The sequence below is a fragment of the Parasteatoda tepidariorum genome, chromosome 3, assembly GCF_043381705.1.
Source record: "Parasteatoda tepidariorum isolate YZ-2023 chromosome 3, CAS_Ptep_4.0, whole genome shotgun sequence".
Lineage (NCBI taxonomy): Eukaryota > Metazoa > Arthropoda > Arachnida > Araneae > Theridiidae > Parasteatoda > Parasteatoda tepidariorum.
In genome coordinates, this window is record NC_092206.1 from 53,508,352 (window position 1) to 53,533,889 (window position 25,538).

The 25,538-nt window shown below is 29.5% G+C and overlaps 1 protein-coding gene across 1 annotated transcript in view; it reads left to right on the forward strand.

Annotated features, from left to right (window-relative positions):
* Positions 1-25,538, forward strand: part of LOC107447578 (unc80, NALCN channel complex subunit) — a 90,566-nt gene that overhangs the window by 22,231 nt on the left and 42,797 nt on the right. The window contains exons 15-34 of the mRNA XM_043046998.2: positions 567-757; positions 3,000-3,151; positions 4,354-4,495; positions 4,921-5,095; positions 5,843-6,118; positions 6,706-6,896; positions 6,973-7,185; positions 8,027-8,153; positions 8,920-9,147; positions 12,020-12,142; positions 13,316-13,483; positions 14,192-14,388; positions 14,653-14,772; positions 15,546-15,635; positions 18,123-18,377; positions 21,835-21,973; positions 23,333-23,441; positions 23,542-23,614; positions 24,273-24,407; positions 25,301-25,493. Coding sequence (XP_042902932.1) covers positions 567-757; positions 3,000-3,151; positions 4,354-4,495; positions 4,921-5,095; positions 5,843-6,118; positions 6,706-6,896; positions 6,973-7,185; positions 8,027-8,153; positions 8,920-9,147; positions 12,020-12,142; positions 13,316-13,483; positions 14,192-14,388; positions 14,653-14,772; positions 15,546-15,635; positions 18,123-18,377; positions 21,835-21,973; positions 23,333-23,441; positions 23,542-23,614; positions 24,273-24,407; positions 25,301-25,493 — 3,297 coding nt within the window. The remainder of the gene's footprint in view (positions 1-566; positions 758-2,999; positions 3,152-4,353; positions 4,496-4,920; positions 5,096-5,842; positions 6,119-6,705; positions 6,897-6,972; positions 7,186-8,026; positions 8,154-8,919; positions 9,148-12,019; positions 12,143-13,315; positions 13,484-14,191; positions 14,389-14,652; positions 14,773-15,545; positions 15,636-18,122; positions 18,378-21,834; positions 21,974-23,332; positions 23,442-23,541; positions 23,615-24,272; positions 24,408-25,300; positions 25,494-25,538) is intronic.

A 25,538-nucleotide genomic window follows, 5' to 3' on the forward strand; every position in this document is an offset into this window, starting at 1 on the left:
CGGATGCGGACAGTCATTTTTGCCCTGAAACTTTATCTTCTCTTCAAACCGGACACTTCTTTTTCTAAATTTGAAATAATAACTATTTCTGCTTTAAATTACAAGAAAAAAAACTATGCAACTTGACACCATTTTTAAAACTAGTAAATTGTTAAACTATTTCACTACTGAAGAATCAATCTTTCTCCTGTCACCTTGCCCTAACTTTGAAAAGAAAGGAGAGAAAACGATACTGCTCTTGTGAAATAATTCAGACAGCTGCATCTTTTGATCTTTTCATCTGGACTACACAGGTTATGTGACCCCTCAAGTTGAAATGAAGTCTTACATGCTCTCAATGCTTCTTCCCCACTGAAAATTTCTTTCATTTTCTTATTAATTTGAAGACTGTATTTAATACAGCTGGGTTAAAAAAAATGGTCTGACGCTGGATAGGCTTCAAGCCACTGCTGGGGGAGGGGACTCTCATCCAAAAGTGTACAAATGTGCTCTAGTATTGACTTCAATGGCAATTTTTAATATTTTTAGAAATTTTAAAATTTATGTATTAATATTTTAAATTTTAGATCAAAAGAGAGCAAGTACATCCGGTAGCCAAGAAAACAACTCCCGACATTCTTACGCTAATAATTTTGGTGCTGGATTTGGAAAACCAATTTCAAGAGATGCTGAAAGTCTAGTTATTCAAAATTCCTTTAAAGCTGTAGTTTCTCGCTTGGTGGTTGCTAGAAAAGATTTGAAAAGTCAAGAAAACTTAGTAAGAAGATTTTCTTTTCTTTATATTAAATTTCAAATGTGTTTTTTGTCATATATTTTTTTTTATTATGTGATACTTTCTTATTAACTTGTTAGAATGAATATCTTGAAAATCTACTTGTAACTTACTCGTAAAAAAGTTTGGAAGAACTATTATATATAAGATTGCATCAGTAAAACTTATTAAAATTGTGTTGTAATTGAATCAACATGTCACATTTAAAAGTCTATTTTCAACTGCAAAATACCGCAAATAAAAAATGATGGTGATAGGCTGTTCTTTTCTATTATGGAACATATTTTTAATTAACTTTAATGGAACATATTTTGAATTATGGTTTCAACCTAAAAATTGATTAATAATTATGGTGAAATGTCCAAACAAAGTTCAATTGTGAGATTGTACTTGAGTGATTAATGTTAAGAGATAGCCACTATTCAGAGTTATCAACAAATTGATTATTTGAAAATTAAAGAAAACTGAGACATTAGATTCGTTCTACTAAAATACTTATTAAATAATGATCACTTTTATGTTAAATATTTCCATTTTACCACAGTGATGTAATGTCGTTAATTTTCACATGCTTTTTTACTACCCTCCATAACATCAGAGCAAGAAAATCTTTACTTGCGATAACGACTCATATTTTGCTTATTCATTTACCAAAGTTCTCCTTCAAGCATCTCAACCCTTGTTTAGAACTTAAATTAAAAATAAAAAAAATTAAATTGGTCAAAAAATATTGGGTCAGGTGCATGCTTTTATACATTGCTTTAAGTTGCCTAAAATAAAAACAAACTGATCAATAATTTCTGCCCAATCGTGAATGCTGGAGGAATAAAATTCATAAAAGATGCAAGTTATCTGTTCTAGGCCGAATTGAACTGCCAAGTGGTATTTACGATCGCCTTCTATACGCATGTGCAAAAATTGTCCTATAACAGTTATTGGAATGGAATGTGATGACAATTGAGAAAATTTATTTAGTTATAATTAATTTTATTTTATTTCATAACCGACATTGCACAAGGAGTCCAATTCTGAATTCCAAACCTGGGTCACCTCATTGGGAGGCAAACAATTTATCCCCAGAGCCTTCACAGCACTAGTTATTATCAATTAAAATTATTGCAAGCTAAAGTAAAAAAAAAATAGTTGATTAAGTTATACCCAGAAGCAAAATTCATGCTTACAATAGGTGGCCTTTGTTCAAAAAGCGCTGTTTTGAGGTTTAAATCTCATTGAAGATGTTCAGTTTCATAAGTATATGGCCATTATTTGGTGGTTGATGCTGTTCTAAGGGATAATTTAAGGAGATTTAACTGTATTATAAGAAAAAGCACTCCAGCAACAGCCACTTGTTGTCAAAGGGTTTCATGGAAATGCTCTATGATTCCGAGACCCACCCCATGATAGTGGCAATGTCACTTACAGCATTAAACACTGGCTAACTTTATATCTCAAACAAGTGCATTTTTATCAAACTGAAGCAGAGAAGGGTTCATTCTACCATACGGATATTACCCTAGCTCTACAGTAACATTGTGTTTTAATCACTATACCATTGTGTCTCAATTACCATTGTGCTATGTCAAAATCATTTAACTCAAATTTATTAATAGAAGAAAAAAATTATAAGTGTTACAACGATAAGTTTTTCCACCCCTTTAAATATTTGTTATTTTTGCAGAAAAGAACAAGTTAAAATTTTATCTTCGTTTCTCATTTTAAATCACTGTAATTAATCAAATTGGTTTTTTCTTGTTCATTTTTAAGAGACTAAAATAGAAAAAAAGTATTGGGGTAAGAAAAGAAAAGTTTCACTTATATTTATTACATGTAGATTTTTTTAAACTTGTGTATTGATAATATAATATATGTGTCATCCAGTTTACTGCTTTGTAAGCAATAATTCAATTTTTGTTCTTTTTAGTTTGCATGAAAATAATTTTTGATACAGAAGCTATTTTTAGTTTCTGTGTTTATGAATAAAAATAATTTTATTGTAAAAAAAAAACATAAATTATTTTCTGTATGCCACTGACTCGGTCTATTTGGTTTGCAACTGAGTTTATTTTATGTAAACTAGACAAATATATAGATAGAACAAATGAACTTTGTGACTGGATGACTTATATACTACATTTATAATTTTTTTGATGTTTTTGTTGGTATTTTCACTTTATTTTCTCATTTTTTATTCTTTCCTGATTTTTGTATTTTGCTTTCCAATTTATAGTCGTTATATCGAAACATTAGACAATTTATGGCATACGTTCGAGAATATCATGGAGGTGTGTTTAGAAGAGTGGCTCTGAGTGGGTTGCTAGATAGTGCAGAAAGACCCCACAAAAAGAATAAAAGTACAATTGCTACTACCAGGATTGTAAGGTAAAATAAATTATACAATTATAAATATTATATAAGAGTTATATTTAATGTACCCTTTTACTCTATAATATTTTGTGCATTAACTATATTATGGTATCTAAGATAACTATGTTATGGTATTATCTCTTGCAATATGTTTTATTCTGCAGAAAACGTTTTGGCCACAATTTTATTTTATTGTATATCTCCTTTGTGGTTAGCTTTTAACTTTTTATCGTTACCTTTGCTAGCTTTGATCCTAAAATAGACACCTTGTTCTGTGGCAGAACGTTGCTTAAGTTAGTGATATTTTTCAATTCTCGCTCTTCATAGTCCGCATTTATTATATTTTGTGTAATACTTTTAACTTTTTCAATAATTGGAATTATGTTTGATTTGCATTGAAAATATATTTAAGTTAGAGCATGGAGAGGGGAGTAAAGTTGAGATAGCATTTTAGGCCGGGATAAGGTATCATGTGGGTTTCTGCCAAACAATATGCTTTAAAGGCTACTTTCCTCAGAGCAAGAAGTGATCATCTAGATGCAAAATAAAGTAATAATCAAGAAATCTTAATGGAAAGTGTTGATCCTTTATTGATCAAGGTGAATAAAACCTTGTGCTATGTAAACCTATTGCTTTTTCATTTAGACAAGCTATCTATGCCATATATTAAATGATATGAAACCAAATGGGAAATTACATGCGTTAAACCAATTCTAAACATCATATACGAGCTGCGCTAATGGGCTACTGGCTATTGTCTCAGATTCATCCTTAATGACGATCCAAAGACAATACTAGTCCATACACATAATACTCTACCACAAATTTGATCGGTAGCCAGATGTGCTCATAATCACCCAGCCTCTGCATCAAGCTTCCCAACTGTTTGTGGACTTTTCTGGCTCATAAAGCACTAGAAACATTATATAAGAGTTGATTTTGAGTCTCAAAGAAAAGATTGAAAGAAGTGCAGTCTTCCAAAATACCTAGCTTTTAGCATAGGGAATTCAACCTCAGTCTTAGCTGTATTAAACAAAGGCTATATCCACTGCACTGACAGGGAAGCTGCATTCAAATAATTTCTTTAAGACACAAATAAACACTGTTCTTTTAAAGATACAAAAAAAATTGCTCTTAAATTAAACTTGTAAATAAAAATAGTTACAATGGTTTCTTTGCATTGCATGAAGTTAATTTGATAAATTTCTTTTATTTAGACACACAAAATCTGTTGATCATGATGATTACAGGGAAGCGTTTTCTCCAACTGTAGTCTTAGTGGATGAAACTGCTCTATCAAAAAGTACTAGAAAGTCTTTTTTTAGGAAGCGAGGTGTTCGCAAAGTTCCAAGTGCACAGGTAATTAAATTCTTTTAGATTTCTCATATTTTATATTCTTCATTTCTAATCATAATAACATGTATATTATGATTAGTATAAACAAAAGTATAAACATATATTAGTATGAACATATGTTAGTATAAACGTATTAGTATTAACATATGTTAGTATAAACATATTATGATATGTATAAACAAAACTATTTTTGTTTATACATATAAGCTGCATTACAGATATTAAAAACTATTGATTTTATCTATTAAGATTTCAATTTAGCACCTTCATTTACATATTTGTATATACTTGGTAAAGTAAACAATTGTTAGATTGGTAAATATAACTAAAATAAGATATTTCTGTGAGAAATCTCAAATTTCATCCTTTCAAAAATGTCATTTGGAACCTTTATCCACTGAGCTCCTAATTTCTGTTTTCTTTGATAGAGTGTCTTTGATGACAGAGAGGACCTTTCTTCATGTCCTAGTCCTGCACCTGGGCAAGTTGCGCCACCTCTCTTAAGGTGTGAAAAGATGGGGACACCAAGATTGAGTGTCTCTGATGATGAGAATTTGTCTCTTCAACCAACTCCGAAGCATAAGAGCAATAGGTTCCAAATTGGTAAGATAAACATCTATAAGTGAATAATTCAGTAAGATGTTGGCATTTTTAAAACTAAAAAACTTGTGTAAATTATTTGAATTTATAGCACATATTTTAATTTTATTTATTGGAGTGTCAAAATTTAGTGTCTTAAACTCAATATCCATGGTTAATTATGTGAAGATGTACCTTTGTTCCATTATGGTAAAAAATTATAATATGGATATAATAAACTCTATAAATATTGTTAGAATTTTTGTCTGAAATGAAGTGGAAAGTATGCACATCTAGAGTTGTAAACTAATATTTATGCATAAATGCTATTGGTATCTGTTCAATTTCTTCTGGAAAAAGGCAGAATAAGAAACATCAAAACCAGTTTGATTGCACAATGAAGCTATCTATCAATTGCTTTCTACATAAAAGCATACTAACTAACCTAATTTCATTTTCCGAGTATAAAAATCCCTTTCAAGTCCTCTCTGTTTCCACCAGCAAACAAACATGTGCAAACAACATGTTTTCAACACTGCATTCCCCAATAGTGATTTGTTATATTTTAATTGAATTTCAATACAAACATTGGCTAAAATATCAATTTGAAACCGATTTTTTAAAATTATTGAAGTACTGTATATGCTTTTTTTTTACATTTCTGAAAATTTCTCTAAAAATATTTACTATACCACACCCTGTTTAAAGATTTTAAATGATTTGCAGTTGATTTTTAAATTCTTTGTAATGAAAATTAATTATTTGTTTTAGTGAACTGGTTGAAAGGAGATAAAATGAAGCAAAATGATTTCTCTTTATGTGAGGATGATAACAACTTTCCATCAGCACTCCTTGAAGGATATTCTTTGCCAGAAAAACTTTCAAGGGGATCAAGTATCATTAGTAGAACTCCAAAGCTCTCTCAGAAATCCTCAAGCCATGTAGGTGTGACTCTTTCGAAAGCTAAAAAGCGAATGGAGGACCATTTGACAAAAATAGGCTTTGGACGCAATAAAAACAAACATGGGAGTTTTGAAGAGCCATTAGGTAAACTCCATAATTATGTTTATTTTTGTTGATGAATTTATTATTGGAACTGTTACTGTAAGGAAAAATGCCATATTATATTAGAAAAATTTTATTTTGGAATTAATTAAACTACTTTATTTTATTTAAAATTGAATTAGCCATTTCATTTAATTGAAATTGAACTAATTAATTGATCTCTAAAATAATTAAAAGCAGGATACATTTAAAAAATTGTTATGCATTAAAACATTTAAAACAGATGCTAAGCAACAGACACAATACCATGGAAACAAACCGAGCAAGATATTATTCTTGTGACCACCAGACTCATATTATTAAAATATCTGTGGGAGTACTTAGCAGAATGCGCTTCGTACAGCGGTACTCGTGACCTGAAGGAGATTTCACTTTAAACGCGTGCAACAGTCAACGTGTTAAATGGTGCATGAAATTTAAATAAAAATGCAGAAATTGAAAAAAATAGTTAAAATTTAAGTTTAAATGTTACAATTTTAACTTTAAACTTAGTTATTTTGTGTTTTTTATTATCAGCAATCAAAAAAATTTTTTAAGTGCCTGAAATTCGTATATTTTCCCTCTTTAAGATATTAGTCGGAGAAATTCTTGTGATTTTGATCATGGATTGAAAGAAGGTGAATTTCTAGTTGCGAAGGAGAGTAAGCTTGTGAATATCACAGCAGTGAAAGATGGCATGATGCGACTTTCATTTCAAATGGAAGCTTGTTTGCCCGGTACTACTCCCGATCCTCCCCTTTTAGCAGCAGCTCTGGACTTAGTATGTTTCATCTCTCTGTTCCATCTACCTCTGTAACGTATTGATTTTGGCCTTTAATTTAGTTTTATTGTTTCAGAAAGCACCAGTTGTTGCTAGAGCTGCCTTATACTTAGAATGTGCTCATTTTGTTCATCGTTGTAACAAAGGATGCTGGCCTACTTGGATGCGAACCAACTTACCCATTATCCGTACTTCGAATCCTCATGCCAACAGAATAACGCATGCTGATTTACGAAGAACTGATGCTTTACAGAAAGCTTCTGGAAAGTTGTTCTACCAGTGGGCTGAAGTTAGTAGAAAATGTTTTATCTGAAATTTATAAAATATTTTAAACTTACAATTTAACAATATTTTGCACCTTTTTTTGGATTGAAATTTATAAATCACTTAGTAATTTTGTTAAATGTTTTCTGTTTGGTTTAAATAATCATAGTACATAGTTTGTACATTAACATAGTTAAACATAGTTTGTACATTTGTACAAACTTAGTTGTAAATTTTTGGTGTTGAAGGATTGAAACTAATTTGTGCTGATGCACCAGTAAATGCTCAATTGTATCATTTACTCGTTTTATACTTTTTTGCTGGTATATTTTCTTTTGTTAGATAGCATTTGTTGCCCTCAAAAACTATTCGATTGTATTATGATAATAACTGTCTGCAGTTTAAACTGTTTTTCAAAAAAAGGTTAAGTCATTTATCTCCTTAAAGCAAGGCACACCAAAAAAATTTTCTTTTTTACTGTAAAGTAAAATTTTGCTCTGTGGAAAATGGTAATCATGTAATAAATAGCATAAGATATTCTTATGCTGTTATCGCTAGGCAATAATTCTCTAAAGTATTATTTTTTAAGATATTTTTTTCATTTTTTGTATTTTCTATTTCATTCTTTATTTTGTAGCTAAATATTGTTTATAGAATTGGGTTTTTTTTAGTATTCACCAGCATAGTAGATTTTTAAAAGATTCACACTCATAAATTATAATAAGAAGTAATAACAATTTAAATAAGAAATAAACTTTCAAAAAATATTTTCATATAATACTTTTTTTTTTAACCCAAAAAGCTAATTTTAATTGCAAAATGCTGTGGGAAAGTCAGTATTTATCAAATGTGTTTATTTCCATTAGGCTATTGGCTATAGATTGGAAGAGCTGTTAGAGAAAAATGATAAAGAACAAGGCCTCAGTACTAATGATGAAAACAAAAAACGGCAGTTGAGATTAGAAGATGAAGAAGAAGATTTTTTGGATGAAGGTAGCCAGTAGTTCTTAAAATATTATTCATTTTATAGAGTTTAAAATATCTCATTATTTGTTATAAATGTGTTTTAATATAACAAAGTTTTTTTTTTTGCGATGATCTTATTCCTGACCAATCTTTTGAGTTCCTTTTTATCTCATTTCTAACTTGAATTGATCAGTAGTAAACAGATGCATTTCATCAAGTCCCGCTGTCTGGCCACATAATTTGGCACACACCGATATTCATTTTGAAATTTAACCCGTCTGACGACCTTTCTATTCTGAATTGATTTTTGAATTTGAACTATGTGGAATTTGCTTGTACTCTTTCAAACAATTCTGTAGGATTTTTTTTAACACATCCAAATTTATATGGTTCTTAATACCTTAGGTCTCTTAATTGACCTAAAAGCAGCTTTGAAATTATCACTTAGGAAACATTTTAATTTCGCTCCTTTTTTTCTTAAGTTTTGGATTACAATCTCAGAAGTTCTTATTTTAGTTCAATTACCACTTGGATCATTTCTCATTTGTTCATTTAAGTTTTTGTCACTCAAAATTGTATAAATATTAGCATTACTTAACAGTATATCCCAAAATTCACTTTTAATTGTGCCAAATTTATATTTTTGTTTATAATTCATCCTATCTAATCTATGCTAAAAGTTAAATGCTTAAATTTTATTGTATTATGGATGTAAATGATTTTTGCTTATAATATTTAAATTTTTTGGATTGCACTTAGCAAATTATGCATCAAGAAATGATGTTCTTTTTAGCATGTGTCAATCCTGGTGGGTCAGATTGTCCATTTGCTCTCCAAGTGGCAGCGTGTCAGCTTCTTTTAGAAATCACTGCATTCATGCGAGAGACATATCAGTACTTGCCTCATAAGGGTGGACGACTGATGTCAATGAGAGATAAACCTATGTTTGAACCCAGAAGTACCACAAACCGACGTTGGAGTATGGCACTCAGCAGCGTTGGTTCAATATCAGAGCCTCAAAGTAAGACATTTTTTTTTCTGTAACTTAATTATTTAAAAAAAATGTGCTTGAACTAATTCAGCTTCCCATTACTTGTAAAAAATAATTGCAACAAGTGGGTTAAATTATTATTTTGGAAAAATGTGAAGGTTTAGTAAAAAGAAAAATTTGCTTCAATAAGAAAAAATCAAATTTCTAACAGCCAATCTATCACAAATGTTCAATTCATTAATTTTTGAATTTGACTCAAAAGGTAATGATACTTCACAATACGTCCATATTTAAAAATGATTAATTACTAATCATAATAAATAATAATCGTGTCATAAATAATACGATAGAAGGTGAAAGCCTTATTTGTTTGCATATCAAAATTACTACATTATTTTAAGGTTTTAGAAAAATTACATTTAAATTAAAATGAAGCTCTTGTAAGACATAATGAGAAAAAAAAATGTAATAAAACTTCATTTCCCAGTTGCTACTGCATATAACAAACAGTGTTGACCATGATGAAATTGGTCATACAGCTACGTTTGTGTACATTAACCCATCTTATTATCATTCATCTTTGTAAGAAACATCAACAGTTATAAATTGGTTATGCATAAAATATAACCTATTTAATTCTTGCTGAGAGGGACTAAAAGAATTTTCAGTACAGAGTCTGGAAGCATACCTAAAATCAGGTACAACAAATTTTATTGATTATTCGACACTATTTGTTATATGCTAAGCACGACAACTAACGTACAACTATGTTTGATTTCGCTAACCTGTTTTATTATTAATCATCTTCGTAAGAAATATCATTGAGGGAAATAAAATAAAATATACAACATGTGTAATTCTTGCTGAGTGGTGCTAAATGAATTTCTGGTGCAGAGTCATGAAGCATACGGAAAGTCAGGTATAAAAGTTTTTATTGATTGCGATGGGAAGCTAAAATCTTTTGATTGTACATGTCTACTGTTGGCGAAGAGCAATCCTGAAAATTAGTCGGTCAACAAGTTGCAAGAGGAAGTTATCAACCTTTTTTTAGAAGTTGCTCGATTTTTTTGCTAGAGGACAACACAGCTATATATCCCAGTGGTTGCTTGCCTTGATGAGAACGTCTTTAAAATGCCTTCCTTTAAGAGAAATCAGGTAAGCATTTGATGAAAAAATCAATCCTGAAAATTAGTCGGTCTGCAAGAGGAAGTTATCAACCTTTTTTTAGAAGTTGCTCGATTTTTTTGCTAGAGGACAACACAGCTATATATCCCAGTGGTTACCTGCCTTGATGAGAACGTCTTTAAAATTCCTTCCTTTAAGAGAAATCAGGTAAGCATTTGATGAAAAAATCAATCCTGAAAATTAGTCGGTCAGCAAGCTGCAAGAGGAAGTTATCAACCTTTTTTTAGAAGTTGCTCGATTTTTTTGCTAGAGGACAACACAGCTATATATCCCAGTGGTTACTTGCCTTGATAAGAACGTCTTTAAAATTCCTTCCTTTAAGAGAAATCAGGTAAGCATTTGATGAAAAAATCAATCCTGAAAATTAGTCGGTCAACAAGCTGCAAGAGGAAGTTATCAACCTTTTTTTAGAAGTTGCTAGAGGACAACACAGCTATATATCCCAGTGGTTACTTGCCTTGATGAGAACGTCTTTAAAATTCCTTCCTTTAAGAGAAATCAGGTAAGCATTTGATGAAAAAATGTCACAATCATCTGCAGGGTTGAGCTCACATAGTCAATATAGGCGTATCAACAAAAAAAGAATGAAAGAAAGAGGTTAGGATATTAATCTCTAAGTCATCTTTAGGATGGTCAATGTGTGAATGAATATTCTCTGGGAACGTTTCCGTTTTTATATTCCCAGCTGGCTTTTGCCAGCTATTGAAGTAAAATATTAAACTATTTCTTCTTAAGCATAAGGTAAAATAAGGCTTTGGTTAAGGTACCCCTTCAGTTTTTACAGGCTTTATTTGTACATCTTATTGCCACCTATGCATAAAATTGTTTTTAGAATCTATCAACTTTGTATTCCATATAATTTGCATGTAGTTCCTTTTTATCTGTTCTTTGTTTCAATCCATAAAATGCTAAGAATCCAATTTTAAAATTTACTGTTTGATTGGTGCACACATATCATAAATTAAATATCAAGAAAGTTTTCATTAAGTTCATGTTTTATTGAATTAAAATATTCTTTAATTAAGTTTATGCTATGACTTTAGTGCTTTCTAAACGAGGTGCATAGCGTTTTTAAAAAGTACTTAAAGGTACTTATTTTCGATTTGCGTTTTTTAAAAGCCCTTGAAGGTGCTTTTTTTATTCGGTGTTTGTAAAATGTGCTTAATTTTCTATCATTTAAAAAGAAATTTTTTCTTTGCCGTGTCGATTGTCGTTTTAAAGTACAAAAAATTAATGATTTTCACAATTTTCTCTGCAATATTTATCAGAAAATAGCTATTTTATCATGATTATGTGAAGTTTTTGAAAATGTTTTTTAATTTTATTGATTATATGTTTATAAATTAAAAACTTTAAATGACGGAAAAATTTTTAATTACTGCACAGATCCTAATTATGGTCCTAATAATTTTTGGAAAGTGATTAAAAATATTTTTTAAGTCCTTCAAAAGTACTTAAAAGGTGCTACTTTTTGTTGAAAAATATGGCTATGCATCCTGTATAATAAAAAATCTTTAATTCTTAACAAATTTCACTAAATCTAAATTTCAAAAACTATTTACGTAATTAGTTTACAGTAAGCAATAAAATTAAAAATTATTCTTTGTGACTTAAAAATTATTCTTTGTGACAAATGATAATCCCCCTTTGTATAAAGTGTATTTATTTGAGCTTTGTGACATTGAAGTTTTTGATTTGATTTGTTTTATCTTCTTAGTTGGGGAGCGCAGGATTAGTTTTCTTCTTCAACAAGATACTGATAAATATATTGACTTTGATGGTGAATCAGAAAATAGCAGTAATACCACTCTAACTGTTCAAGAGGAGGAAGATAAGAAAGGTTAACATTATTCCTTATTATTTTTTGAAAAGATGGTTTTTTATTTTTGCTTCTTTTAAAGTTTCAAGCATTACTATGGCATATCAAAATGAAACTAATTTAAAAATAAAGATTACCTAAAAAAAATAAACAATAATTTGATATTTGGTTCAGTTGCATAAGATTTTATTTTTCTTGTCATAAAATTTCGTTCACTTTATGCTTATTACTACCTCTTTTCCAAAATATTTGTCCAAAACTAACGAAATTGAATTACTGCAAGTCTGAATGATGAGGCAGATATGTTATGCATGCATTAGTAAAAGCATAATATGTTAAAATTCATGTGACTAATACTATTTTTTAATAGCTAACAAAAGCTATTATTTATCAAAGTACGAGTGTGATGCTTTATGAAAACTATTTATGTAATGAGTAACACTGAATAAATCATTAAAATACATTACAAAAAAATATTAAGTCGAAAAAGGAAGTTATGTGTCTCAATAAATCATTAAAATACTGTATGGGGCAGATATTAGACAAAAAAATATAAGTTATAATTTAAAGATATTGTGTGGCTAAACTACTGACAGTGCCAACCACCATTTATCTAAAGGTACCTCTAGATAGAATTGAGTTAACATGTCTTCTATGCACTTGTAAAATAGAATTGAATAATTGTAGTGGTAGCTACGCTACAATACTCCCCCACCAGAATTTTATCTGGGTTAGAATTCGATGAATGGGTATCACTAGTTAATTCATTGTTGTACGCCAGCGCTGTATTAAATTCACCAGACTAGAGCGCAAGTCGTGAGAGTTGTAATAAGATCACGGTTGTGTGCATGGCTCTTATGTTACTATTACCAGTTGAGTGTGTACACGCTCGCAATGTGTGTGATCAAAACTGAGTATCAACAGCACGAGGAGGATAATGTGCTGAGTTACAAATAGCAAGTCAACTGTTCAATGTGTTCCATTCATCAAAGTAGACATATTCATATTGAAGTTGGCGTTTCTATTACGAAAGACATGTTCAGATTACTTCCAAAAGTCAGTGTGTCAGTGAAACAAGGGCATCTTACTTTGTGCAATAATTCAAATTTAATACCTGTAACTCACTTTTTGCCTTAATAACAGAAAAAGTGCCTTTATATGTTTTAAATAATACCTCAATCACTTTTTTTATAGGAAGACGGCTAACTGGAAGACCTCGTTTGTTAAGAAGAGGGTTGGGCTCATCGGCTGGCAATAGCTCAAGCTTCAAGAGAAGAAGTCTTAAACTGAAGAAACCGAGTGAGAGACGGAGTCGAGCTAGATCTTCTACTTTTGCTGAAGATGAAGAAGACATAGCTTCTAGTAAGGTTTCCTTTTGTTAAAAAAATGTTTTATTGATTGTGGCATACAGTGAGCCGAAAAAATAGGTATCATCCTAAATAACTTTTATTCTAATGACCTGATTTTCATGTACTATGTTCCAATCTTATTGGTTAAAAAGTTATAAAGTAATTAAATAGTGATAACTAACACTTCTCACTTTTACTTTCTCTCAATAAATACTCCTTTTCTAGAGATTTGAATTCTTGATTATCAAAATATGGAATTGAGCCATAATCTGGAAAATATGGTGCCTATGGTTTAAATGGGAGACTTAATTGTAAGACTTAATCCAATCAGAGATTTAATGGTTGTAACTGAATTTATGATTAGCACCAGTTAGTTAGCATATTTGAAATCTATGATCTTTTTAGATTGCCCCTTAGTTTGTAAAATTCTGATCATTGCAATAAAAGCTACTCAAGGTCAAAAGGGAAAATTTACTCTTTGGTGCATTTCCATTTTCCCATTGTAAATTCAGCTATTTTATTTATTTATTTATTTACTTTTTTGTGAAATAGCAGTTTTATAAAAGGAAAAACGGTTGAATTTACTTTTATCTGGTGGCATTGCTTTTGGAACTTTATTACCTATCATGCAACTTTATCGCCTTTAATGTACTTATTATTTTAGCATGCAGCTTTGTATGAATACAATCAGGCTAATTACAGATAATATGATTATTTGTAGTGTTGCAGCGAACAGATAGTATTCGTTCCAAAAGAAAAGTGAGTGCTGTATCAGATCGAAGTGACACTAGCGATAAGGTTGATTTGTCTGGAGAAGAATCTCCGGGAGTACTCAGCGACGACTTAGCTCCTGAGAGTCCACCCGATGTTCCTGAAAGTGATGATACCATGCTGACAAAGAATTTTCCTTGGCTGAAAGTAATTACTTAATATATTTTTATTGATTTTGTTCGTTGCCTTTTTGTGTGTTTCTAATATTAAAAATAAGTGTTATAAGTTTGATCTGTGATCAACAGGGAATGAGTCAGGAGAACAAAAATCTGAAATTATCAGGGAATTACATTTTATTTCCGAAAGTCAGGGAAAGTTGCAATTTTTTTACAAAATCCTGGAATATTCCTGTATCTTACCTAGAAAATAACCTAGAAATATTTTCATATGACACTTTTACTTACTTTTAAGGTGTTAGTTAAAGTCCTGAAAAGCTTGAATTATGATTGTCAGCATCAATACTTTTGCCCTTCCAATTGCTACAGAAGACAGATGCGATCCTGCAACCGTTTGGTCAATGCTGTTCGAAAGGTAAAATAATTCATCTATACCATTATTAATTTTTTTAAACTTTATAATTTCTAACAACAACAGTATTTAATATTGTAAAGTAATCAAGTAATGATTTAGACCATTTGCTATACTTATGTACTACTTACATATTTATGTACTAGTATTTGAAGTTTTGTAAATGTATGTGGAAAGAGTGGAGGTTTATTATTGTTTTAAATCTATAAAAAGAAATTTAAATCATTATTATTTTGCGACTGGCCATTTGAATCTTATTTCAAATTAAAAATAGGCTTATTTTTATATTTACTTTATTTCAAAAAATTAGCATACTTTATGCTCTTGAATTTTTTATTAAAATTAATTCCATTAACTGATAAAATTTAATGTCTACAATCTTTAAAAATGTTGAAGCATTATGGCAAATCAATATTATTCTGACTCATAGACTACAAATTAAATACATGCTCACTTTTATATTTCCTTTATTTGTGCCCAGTGTAACCAAACATTTTAATTTTATGCTTAACTTCTAAAAGTGGCCTTATTTTTTATTAATTTATTTAGTTTTATTTTGTACCAGACATTTTATTGCATAATATAACCTTTTAAAAAATTAATTTCATTTAATAATTCAGTTTAAGAATTATTTTTTGCATTAAATTGTTAATTTACTTTATCAAAATTTATTTTTGCTAGAAGTATTAGTGTATTCATTTTTTAATTAAACTGTATTTTGAAATTCTCTTGGAATGGTTTTAAAGTCAAAAATGTTTTCTGATTTTTTTGTTTAGGTCTATGGAGATACTTTTGGTATGATGGTTGATGCTGAAAAGCAGGAAGAAGATAAAGGCGAGTTGAAGAAAGAGAAGAAAATAAAAAAGGTATTAATTTTATCTGTTAGCACATCATTTTTAGTTCTTAGTTTTTATTGAACATGAAATGATAACTCAGATTTATATTTCATATGTTTTTTTAAGAATACATAGTTACTTATTTATTTTTTGCAAGAGCTATTCAAATATTATAATCTTTATTGTAAGTTTCCATTGCGGCATTATGTTAATGCTTGTTTCATACTTTTTTGTAAAATAGATGGAACAACATTTTAAATCAATTCTTAGATTAATCTAAAGATCATAATTGTTTTGAGAAATAATAAGATACAGTATTTTTCTTTGAAGATAAGTATTATAAGTGTTTAAAATTTTCTATCATTGCATTTTTTTGTTGTTTGCTTCTCAATTTTACATAACTCCTTGTCTGTCAAAAAACTGGTATAGCTTATTCAAATGTTTTTTAATTTTGTATTATTATTTAGAGAGAAGTATATGTTAGTATTATGACATATACTGATATTTTCCCTTGCTTTAAACTGTTTGAAGCTTGAATTCCAAGTTTGGTTTACTGAACCAGTAACATTAAAATATGTATCCCCTTATTATTTTATTTTTAAGTACTTTAAATGACTAATCCTTTTACTTGGGAGAGTTTGAATTAATCAATGTCAATAGTTTGGAAGCAAAGTTTATTGTATGTCTTTGATTAGACTATGGGAAACTTTAGTGTTTAAATAGTAATTGGTATAGTTTTATAATTGTTCTTATTTTCTTTCGTTTGGAGTAAACAAATATCAGATTTTTTCATTGGGTTTCTAACTTAATAAAAAAGCAGACAAAGTAAACTGTTCATTATAATATTGCAAACGATGGTTTTTAAAAGTACTTTATTGGTCATCAAGATTTATCACTTATCGCATTAAGTCAAGCCCCTATTTTCGACTAAGGGATAACAAGTTTGTGTATGTCAGCTGTATAATTCGTTGGTTAAAACTTTCTAAAATTAAAAAATATATATATTAATTCTACAAAATTTCACTTCGACTTTTCATTCTACAAAATTTACCTCTTTGAACCATTAAGATTGAGTCCTAAAACGTAAAGATCTGATCATTAGATCAAAAGTTATTCAGGGTAGTCTTTTTTCTTTGGCGTACGGTACAAGTAGACACCTGATTCTTATAAAAATAAAAAATTTGGGGGGAGGGGGTTGAAAAGTCTACTTATACACCTGAATTTATAGTAATTTAAAATTCAAGGAACTTGTCACATCAAATTAAGATTTTCTTATCTCTTCTAAGTCAAGTATAAACAGTTTTAGACTATTTATTAATTCTTATAATAACTTGTACAGTTGAAACTGACTTATTTTTGTATATATGAGGGTGAAATAATGTGTATACAAATATAAATGAGACTTTTTTATTAACTAAATAATAAAAGTTTACTTTCCAAAAATACAAAAATGTTATTTTTCAAATGCTTTCCACGTGCTTCTCCACACTTATTCTAAAGTTTCGGAATCCTGGTGGCATAGAAAGAAGTAGGACGTGCAGTGAACCATTAGGCACAAAATGTTCTATCTTTTTGTTGAAGAAAAATATCCCTCCCCAAAGGCTTCTTTAGGAGGTCCAAACAAATGGTAGTCCACAGGTGCCAAGTCCAATCATTATGGAGAATGTTCAACTGTTTCCCTGTGTAATGTGTGTAACTTTTGTTGTGTTACTGTGGCTTTCGATGAACTTCTTCATTTTCTTACATCCTTTTGGTTTGTGGTCAAAAAGACATCCACCTTGCTAAGGTTTTTCGATATTCCAAATCATCCTGAATTATGCTATGCTTACTGCCATAACTCATATCCGTGATGACACTAATTTCTCAAACTTTCCTTTGTCAGTCCTTATGAATAAGGACACAAACTTGGTCAATTTTCACTGTTGTATGACTCATTTTTGGTGAAAGAGCGGGAGACAAATTTTCAGCTTCTTCATGGCCTTGTTTAAATATTGTTGCCTTGTTGTGCTGTTTGCGTGCTTGAGCCCTCGACCGGGTAACATTGCCGAACTGTGCGCCTGAAATCTGTGCAAAATTTCAATAGGTTTAACATATACTCTTGGTAAAAATTTGATTATGTGTTGTGCAACTGCATTAGGAGCATTACGCTAACTTATTCAAGTTGCTAAAAAAAGAAAAAAGAAAGAACTTGCGAAGTACACTGCCAAGCAATTTTTCAGAGTCTAGTTAAAGTTCTATTGTTGCCATGACAATAAGAATTAAAAAAGCCTGCTGCTATTAAAAAAGTTTCCTTTATATTTGATCCACCTACGTAGCTACAATTAACAATTTATACATTGTGCCTTAAATTGTAGTAAATTTTTGATACATTTTGCGTACTAATGCGTTAAAACTTCCAAACAGTCCAATAAAATAACAAGGTTTCACTTACCTTGTTATTTTATTTGATAGTTGGGAAATAGTAACGCCATCAGTATGCAAAAATATAAATTCTCAATTTTATTGTCACGATTTTAGATCATAACTGCTCCAAGTTCACCTCTTCGGCGAAAAGCTAGTGTTGCACACATTGACAAATTAGAACGGCCTAGTGATGTCCCACATTTAGCAGCTTTTAGATCTCTTCATAGCAGCACAACTTTTTTAGCCCATGACATTGAAGCGGGTATCCATTTGAAAGAAGCAGAAGGAAAAGTCCAACCTCCTGGAAATGGAAAAGATAAAAGCAAATCCAAAGAAGAACTATCCGTGTTGAAATACATTAAATCTCAGGTATTAACTTTGTAAAATGTGATATTAGCTTTTGAAGATTGTGAAGTTAGTAATTTTTCTGTAAATTTTGATTTAGAAAAAATCTAGCTTTTTCTTAAAGTGCAGTAAAAGCTTAACAATCTGGAATGCAAGGGAATAGTTAAATTTCAGTTTAATGAAAACTACTAATGAGTGAGGGACAAAATACTTTTTTTTTCTGCATTTCTTTATTTTTTGGAAAAAGTGCAGTTCTATAAAAAAAAGTCAAGTATATCAGAATCAAAATAATATTTATAACAGCTTGTTGTTTTCAATTACTATTAAAGATGAATAAAAAAAATTATGTAAAAAAGAAAGCACAACTGTGCAACAGAAAGAAAATTGTTTATAATTTATTTAACATGATTTGTTTAACCATAAGTGTGTATGTATTTATTTAAGAAAGTGAGGATAACATAATTTTATTCTAATTTAAAGTAATTAAAATGTAAAATACTTTTTTTTTAAATAGTAAGTATGTAAATTTTGTACTTTCTGATACTAAATAAGAATTTTATTTTTCTAGTTCTAACGCTTCTAATTTTTTTCATATATACATAGTTACTGTGACTAGAACCGGTAAATAAAACTTACTTTAATGACTTGTAAAAAGAAATCTTGCTTGCCATTTGTTATGATTGTTTAATTCCAAATATCTCCAAATTACCACATACTAGAAAAATGCCACAAAGTGAAATAAAACTATAATAGTTATCCATGCAAGATATTAATGATAAAGAAAAGCTATAATAATGTAAGTGAAATTAAGTGAAATTGTTGAGTGTAAAAAAAAGAGAAACGGAAAACATTGTTATTAATTCTTAAAATAAAATTAAGTCAAAAATCTCAGTTTTTCATATTGTATTTTCTGAAAAAATAAAAATTCGGATAAAAACATAAACTTCACTGTTGAAAAAGATAAAGGGAAGTAAAACTGTAATAGTTATCTATAAGAAATTTTAACCACTGATTAACAGCTATAATAATCAATTTCTTATCATTATCTTGAGTATCGTAAGCATTAACTAAACTGGCCTACTCTCTTGGCTTTGTCCTGAGTCTCAAGCTTTTATATCAAAACTAAGGATTTCTGCCCACCGAATTGTTTTCTAAGGCTCTTTTTCTAATAAGAGTTGGCAGGCAGATGCATACTTTGCATGTATCTCCGAAAACAATTAGCAGATCAGTATCATCTCCTGATCAGCTATTTTGTTGTGTAAGTGTATTTGGCTTATCGTTCATCCCTTTTCAGAACGATTTCTTGAAATTTTTAAATGTCTGATAAAAAGAAGTATTTTAATTTATCCAAAGATAGTTAATTAGAGTTATATTTTTTACTTTACTCACTTTGTTTTTACTTTGAGCATCAAGTTTTCTGTTGTAATTTTTTCTGTGATTATTGAATTTTAGAAAAACAGCTATCAATGCTTGTTTTTTTTATGTTCTAGAAATTCAGTTTCATCCTTTTCAGTGCAGAAATAATTTGGAATTTTTTATTCGTTTGATAAGATTGATACAAAATGGTGTAAAGTCAGCAGCAGGAAAAGTAATGCCTACTGTGTGTTGGCCAAGTTAAAGCTGACGATATTAATCATTCTGTATAGTGATGTAACTTGTAAGAGAAACAACGAAACCATTTTTTTTGTCAAAACAAATTTTGAATAATTTTTTGACCGGGTAAACAAACCAGAGAAAGTTTCAGAAAAGCTTTTATATAAAGCTTTCAAAAAATGCTACAAATTTTTTAGGGGTAAAAAAGCCACTTAAATGAGAATTTTATTTAAAGATAGTGTAAATTTATTATTTATTTTCGATTTTTATCATTGTTTTGTTTATTATGATTTGCAGTGGTTTCAAAAAGTCTCTAGTTTTTTGAATTTCTGAGGTTGACCTGTCTAAGTATCGACTCATTTTTTATATAAAAAATGTGGAGTCAAGGTAAAAGTTTTCAAAGTTGACATTTAACAAATTTAAAACATGTCACTGGATATTAGAATTAGTAGAAGAAAATGTCATGCTGCCATTTGGCTTTACGACCAAGTCAAGAATCTATCAAATTATCTTTTTAAAAGTATATGGTTATGAGTAAATATAATCTGATTGGATCTCGGTTTTTCTTGTAAACGTTAAAATTATAGCTGGAAGGTAATTGTAGATTAATGTTGTAAAAAATCTGAGTTATTACATTATGTTTTATTGATTGTTTCTTAAACATTTTACTAATTTGAAAATTAGCTCAGACAATATGTTAAGATTATCAAGGGAAATATAATCTGAAAAATTTATATATGGTTTAATCATTTTTCAAGTTTTACCCCCTGAATTTTATCAAAATGCTTATTATAATGTGTTCAAAATTAGTTCTAAAATCTGCTGCAAATTTCTTTAGTCAAAGTTATGGGAAACATTTTTTAAAAAAAGTGTTGAAATTCTGTTTACTCTTAAAAAAATCTTTTGAGTTTTTTTTATTCCAAATTAAAATTTTCTGTGATAGACATATTTATAATCTTTACTAGAAACCAATTTTATCTCATTTGCATAAAACATATCTAATATCTTTGATAATAAGTAAAGTAGAAGCAGAAAGAAAATTTAATGAAAAAGTTTAGGATTCTATTAAAGTTATGTTTTATAGCTTTTTTTGTGATTATTACTGTTTCTACATTATTACTTTTAGCCCTGAGTTAACCATTTTTTGATTACTTTAACTATGTTAGACTTTATAACTATTCATCCAAATAGCTTGAGGAGTAGCAAAATTACAATATTCAATGGGAAAGCTGTGTATAACAGGGAAATTTCAGAGAAGTTTTGCTCTTGCAGGCTCTATGCTCTAAAAGTTTATATTCTGAAATTAAAAATAATTTACTATATTATCATTACTAAATTAATTTGTTAGTATGGTGGATAGTGTTCTCTTACAATACTTCTCCTACAACTTCCTATGCTAAAAATTTTCTGTATGTTGAAAGTTTAGTTTAAAGTTTAAAAGTTATCAGATTGTACATTCGCTGTTTATGTCTTAGTGGTTTGGAATCCACTTTAATATAATAATCCCAGTGATTTCAGGATCGTAAAAGTACAAACAAAGTGAGACAATTGTGAAACTTGGTATGGAGACTGAGCGATTACTATCATTGACTCTTCAAACTATAATGCGCTAGTGTTGTGCACTTCATAATTGTTTTCAAATAATCACTTAGAATATATCCCAAACCATACCAATACCTAATAGTTTAGCTCTAGTGTGACAGTTAGTCATCAAATAGTTAAAAAACATATATGTGTATGTCACATTACATTAAATGAGATACCCACTCATTACATACATTTACATTTGTTTAGTACATCACACATGTAGAGTATGATGTAATGAGTGAAGTTATTTTTTGTTTCATATAATAAAACTCTCCATTTTCTATTTTTTTTCCTTTCCTAGGTGAAGAGTTTGTTCCATTGTAGTATATCGACTATAATCAAAGGTGCCGTAGTATTGCCTGAAGAACTATTTACTGAAATTATGAGTGTGTCTTGGGAGTTATTACTAGAATGGGATTATCAGCTCACAGCTTCAGCTGGTAAATGATATGTAGTTATTGCAAATATAATTTGAATTTTAAAGAATTCCATATCACTTTATTAGTGGATTTATTACTGAACCATTAATTTTCATAAAATAAATTTAACTTCATGTAATTTTTTTTCCTGTAACCTTACTTATTTTTTATTTGAACAAAAATTATACTTCATAACAGTATGTAATATTATTTTTGAATATTGTTAAAATAAATTTATTAGTGGTCGAAATTAATGTTGATCATTTGTTCTGAGAGTGCTACAATTCAACTCGGACCACTTTAAAATAATTATCAGTAGTCTCTTAGACCACCAGTCAATATAAAGGGGTGGTATGCTGATTTAGTTTTTAATTTTCGGTTTCATGTTATGGTCTGTATTGTTGTTAAAAAATAGTATATTTTATCATAATTGTGATATTGCACATTCTTTATATTGTAATTTTTCATTTAAATTCATTTTATTATTTAAAAAAAAGTCTAATAGTGACATGTAAGTAGACCAGTGAAAATGTGTATGGACTAGTAATATCTATTAGTTTCTGGCCCCTCAGATGAGTGTTTTAATTTTCTTAATTTCTACACCCGCTTGTTTAATTAACCATATAACATATGTCTTATGGAAATATAGTCTGTCTCTGCATGGAACTTCCCTCGCCATTTGTCTGGAGTAATGGCTGTGACTACGGTTACGAGGTTTAACTATTTCAAATAGGGGTGTTAGATCAATATTTTTAGGGCTGTGCTCAATGCCTTTGGTCCCATTTAACTTGTAGTTTTCAGCACTTGTCAAACGAGAACAACAACAGATCAATATTTAAGGCAGGGTTTGTCTCAGGTTTGCAACAGAGAATCAGGGTAGAGAGAAGCTCCCCTTTTTGAAATGCACTATTTCTTGTTTCCATAGTGGTAGACGACCTTAGACTTTGAGGTGAGGGGAGTTCTTTCTATAGACAAATTATACCTATTTGAAATTGCATGCCTAGTTCATTTTTAGAGGGGAGTTCTTTCTATAGGCAAATTATACCTATTTCATTTTTGGAGGGGAGTTCTTTCTATAGGCAAATTATACCTATTTGAATTTACCTGCCTAGTTCATTTTTGCTTGTCAAAATTTAATAAATCTGATTATGTTTATGATTTAAATATTGGTCAAAGTCTTAAATGTTTTAAAAATCATTGTCTCTCTGAGTAAAATGTAAAATATTCTAAAAATATTTTTTCCTGGTATTTATTGATGTAATTAGGTAATATTCAAAGATAATTTCCATGAAAACATTTTTTAAATAGTTTGGGTTTAATAAAGTGACTAAGTTTTTGAGACATCATTATCTCTATAATCGACTAATTTTTAACTTTTAGCTGTTGCTTTTATCCTGGCATCTGTAAAAGCTCCTGAATTTGCTACTCAATTATTAAAAAATGAATTAAAACATGATGACCCTACACATAGAGTAAATGCTATTTTAAAGTAAGTTGCTGCAGTATTTCATTCTTAAATTCCATATTTCGTATTAAACTTAAATATAATTTCCTGATATACAAATTTACGAATCTTTGGGTAATTTCAGATTTCAAGTCTTATGGAGAAATAGGTATCAGTGTTGGCCGAGAATGGAAGATGGCGCCCATATAACTTTCAAGGTATAATGTTTGTGACAACTGTAGACATTTATGTGGTTAAGAAATATTGACCCTTCTAATCTGTGGAGTAATTATTTATATTAAAATAATATTTGCAAGTTTTTTGGCTGTTTTAAAATAACCAATGCCCTCCAAATAAATGTATATAATGTCGACAATGAAATAAAAAATATGCATATTAGGAATTGTTAATCAATACTATATATTTTCGAATTTAGGTCAAGAATTTTTGGAAAAATTTTGAGTGCTAAAGCAGTGGGGGTAGCTTAAAATTGGATCCATTAACTTTGTAAACTTCCATGTCAGGCATTCGTGCTATTATTAGTACTCTCCGCACATGTGATAGCCTGTAAGTTTTAACTTGTCATATAACATTTTCTTCTACCACTCCTTTTTTCTCATAAAATCGCAAATGATCAGAAAAAGTTTAATGTGTTAGCTGCAGTTATATGTATTTTGAATTAGAATTTCTTCAAACTGATTCAATATATTACGTCAAAAAATTTTCCTATTATTTTTACTTTGAATTTCTATCAGACTATAAAAAATATTTACAATTACAAATAATTTAGATTTATGATATCATCTATTTAATCGAAATATTAGATACTTTTTGTAAAAATACTCATTTGTTAAATATATATTTTTTTCGTAACAGGTGCCTCCACCTAATATTGAATTCACTCTACCTTCTCCAAAAATCGCCTCAGATCATGTACCTGTTGCAGATACCCCCTGGATGCCCCAAGTTAAAGCTAAGGTTCAAGAAGTCACAATTAACCAAGAGCAAGCGGTAAAAAACTATTTATTCTATTTTCTCCCTTCAAAATATGTTTAAAACAGCTGTCACCAATCTTTTAATCCTAACAGACAACCAAGCAAAAAATATTTAAATTCCTACACAGCTACCTCATTTTGTGATAGGAGGGGGAAAGTTTAGCGGTTAATTAGGGAGCAGTTTTGAAATGTCTCCCTTCAAAAACAAAATCAACATGTTTCAGTAGTTTTTAAAAATTGTACTAATTAAAAAATTATTTAAGGTAGCGAGTTTTCATGGGAGAAAAACAAAAAAAAACATGAGAGTGATTAAGTAAAGTTTACTTAATAATTATCTTAAAAGTAATATAGCAGGAGATCTTAATAATGCCAACCTTGAAGCATGAGCTTTGCATTATATAGGATTTTGAGTTATACAGTTATATAGTTGAGCTATATATTTTCATATATTAATAAACTTATTTACTAAATATGGCAATATGTATATGAAACAGACCAATAATGCTTCAAAATAATCTTTATGCACAAATGGTTTAAATCATATGCATTCAAGCATTCATTATTTGCAGAAAAAAATTAACATTCCAGAGCAATTGAAGTAAACCTCTAACAATTTTATCAATTGGTTCACTTCAGAGATTGTAAAATTAATTCAGTTTATAGAATTTCATAATGCAGAACTTCTACTATGATACTCAATCAGTGTGAATTTACAACTTCACATAAAGGAAAATATTAGATATGTGACTGATGAAGAAAAAAAAAAAGCCTTGTTCATGAATTAACAAATCTTTTGCATGCATAAAAAAAATATTTTTTCTGATCATTGGTTAGGCAACAGTTATTTTAGATAATTGATAAAGGGAAATATTAAATTTAATATATAAAATTTTATGTTTGGTTTTTCAGTTACAAAGATCATTTGTGACTGCCACCAAAACAAGACGAAAGCAACAAATGGAAAGTGTGCAACGTGCCTTGCAAAATGAAGAGGAGAAAAAACGAACCGAGCGACAGAACTACCATATAACAACAGCGGCTGCTACCTTACAAGCAGCATATGAACCTGCTTTGTTTCATTCTATTGAAGATCATGAAGAGGGTAATGATTTATTTAAATTTCAATTATACTGAAACTGGATGCCTA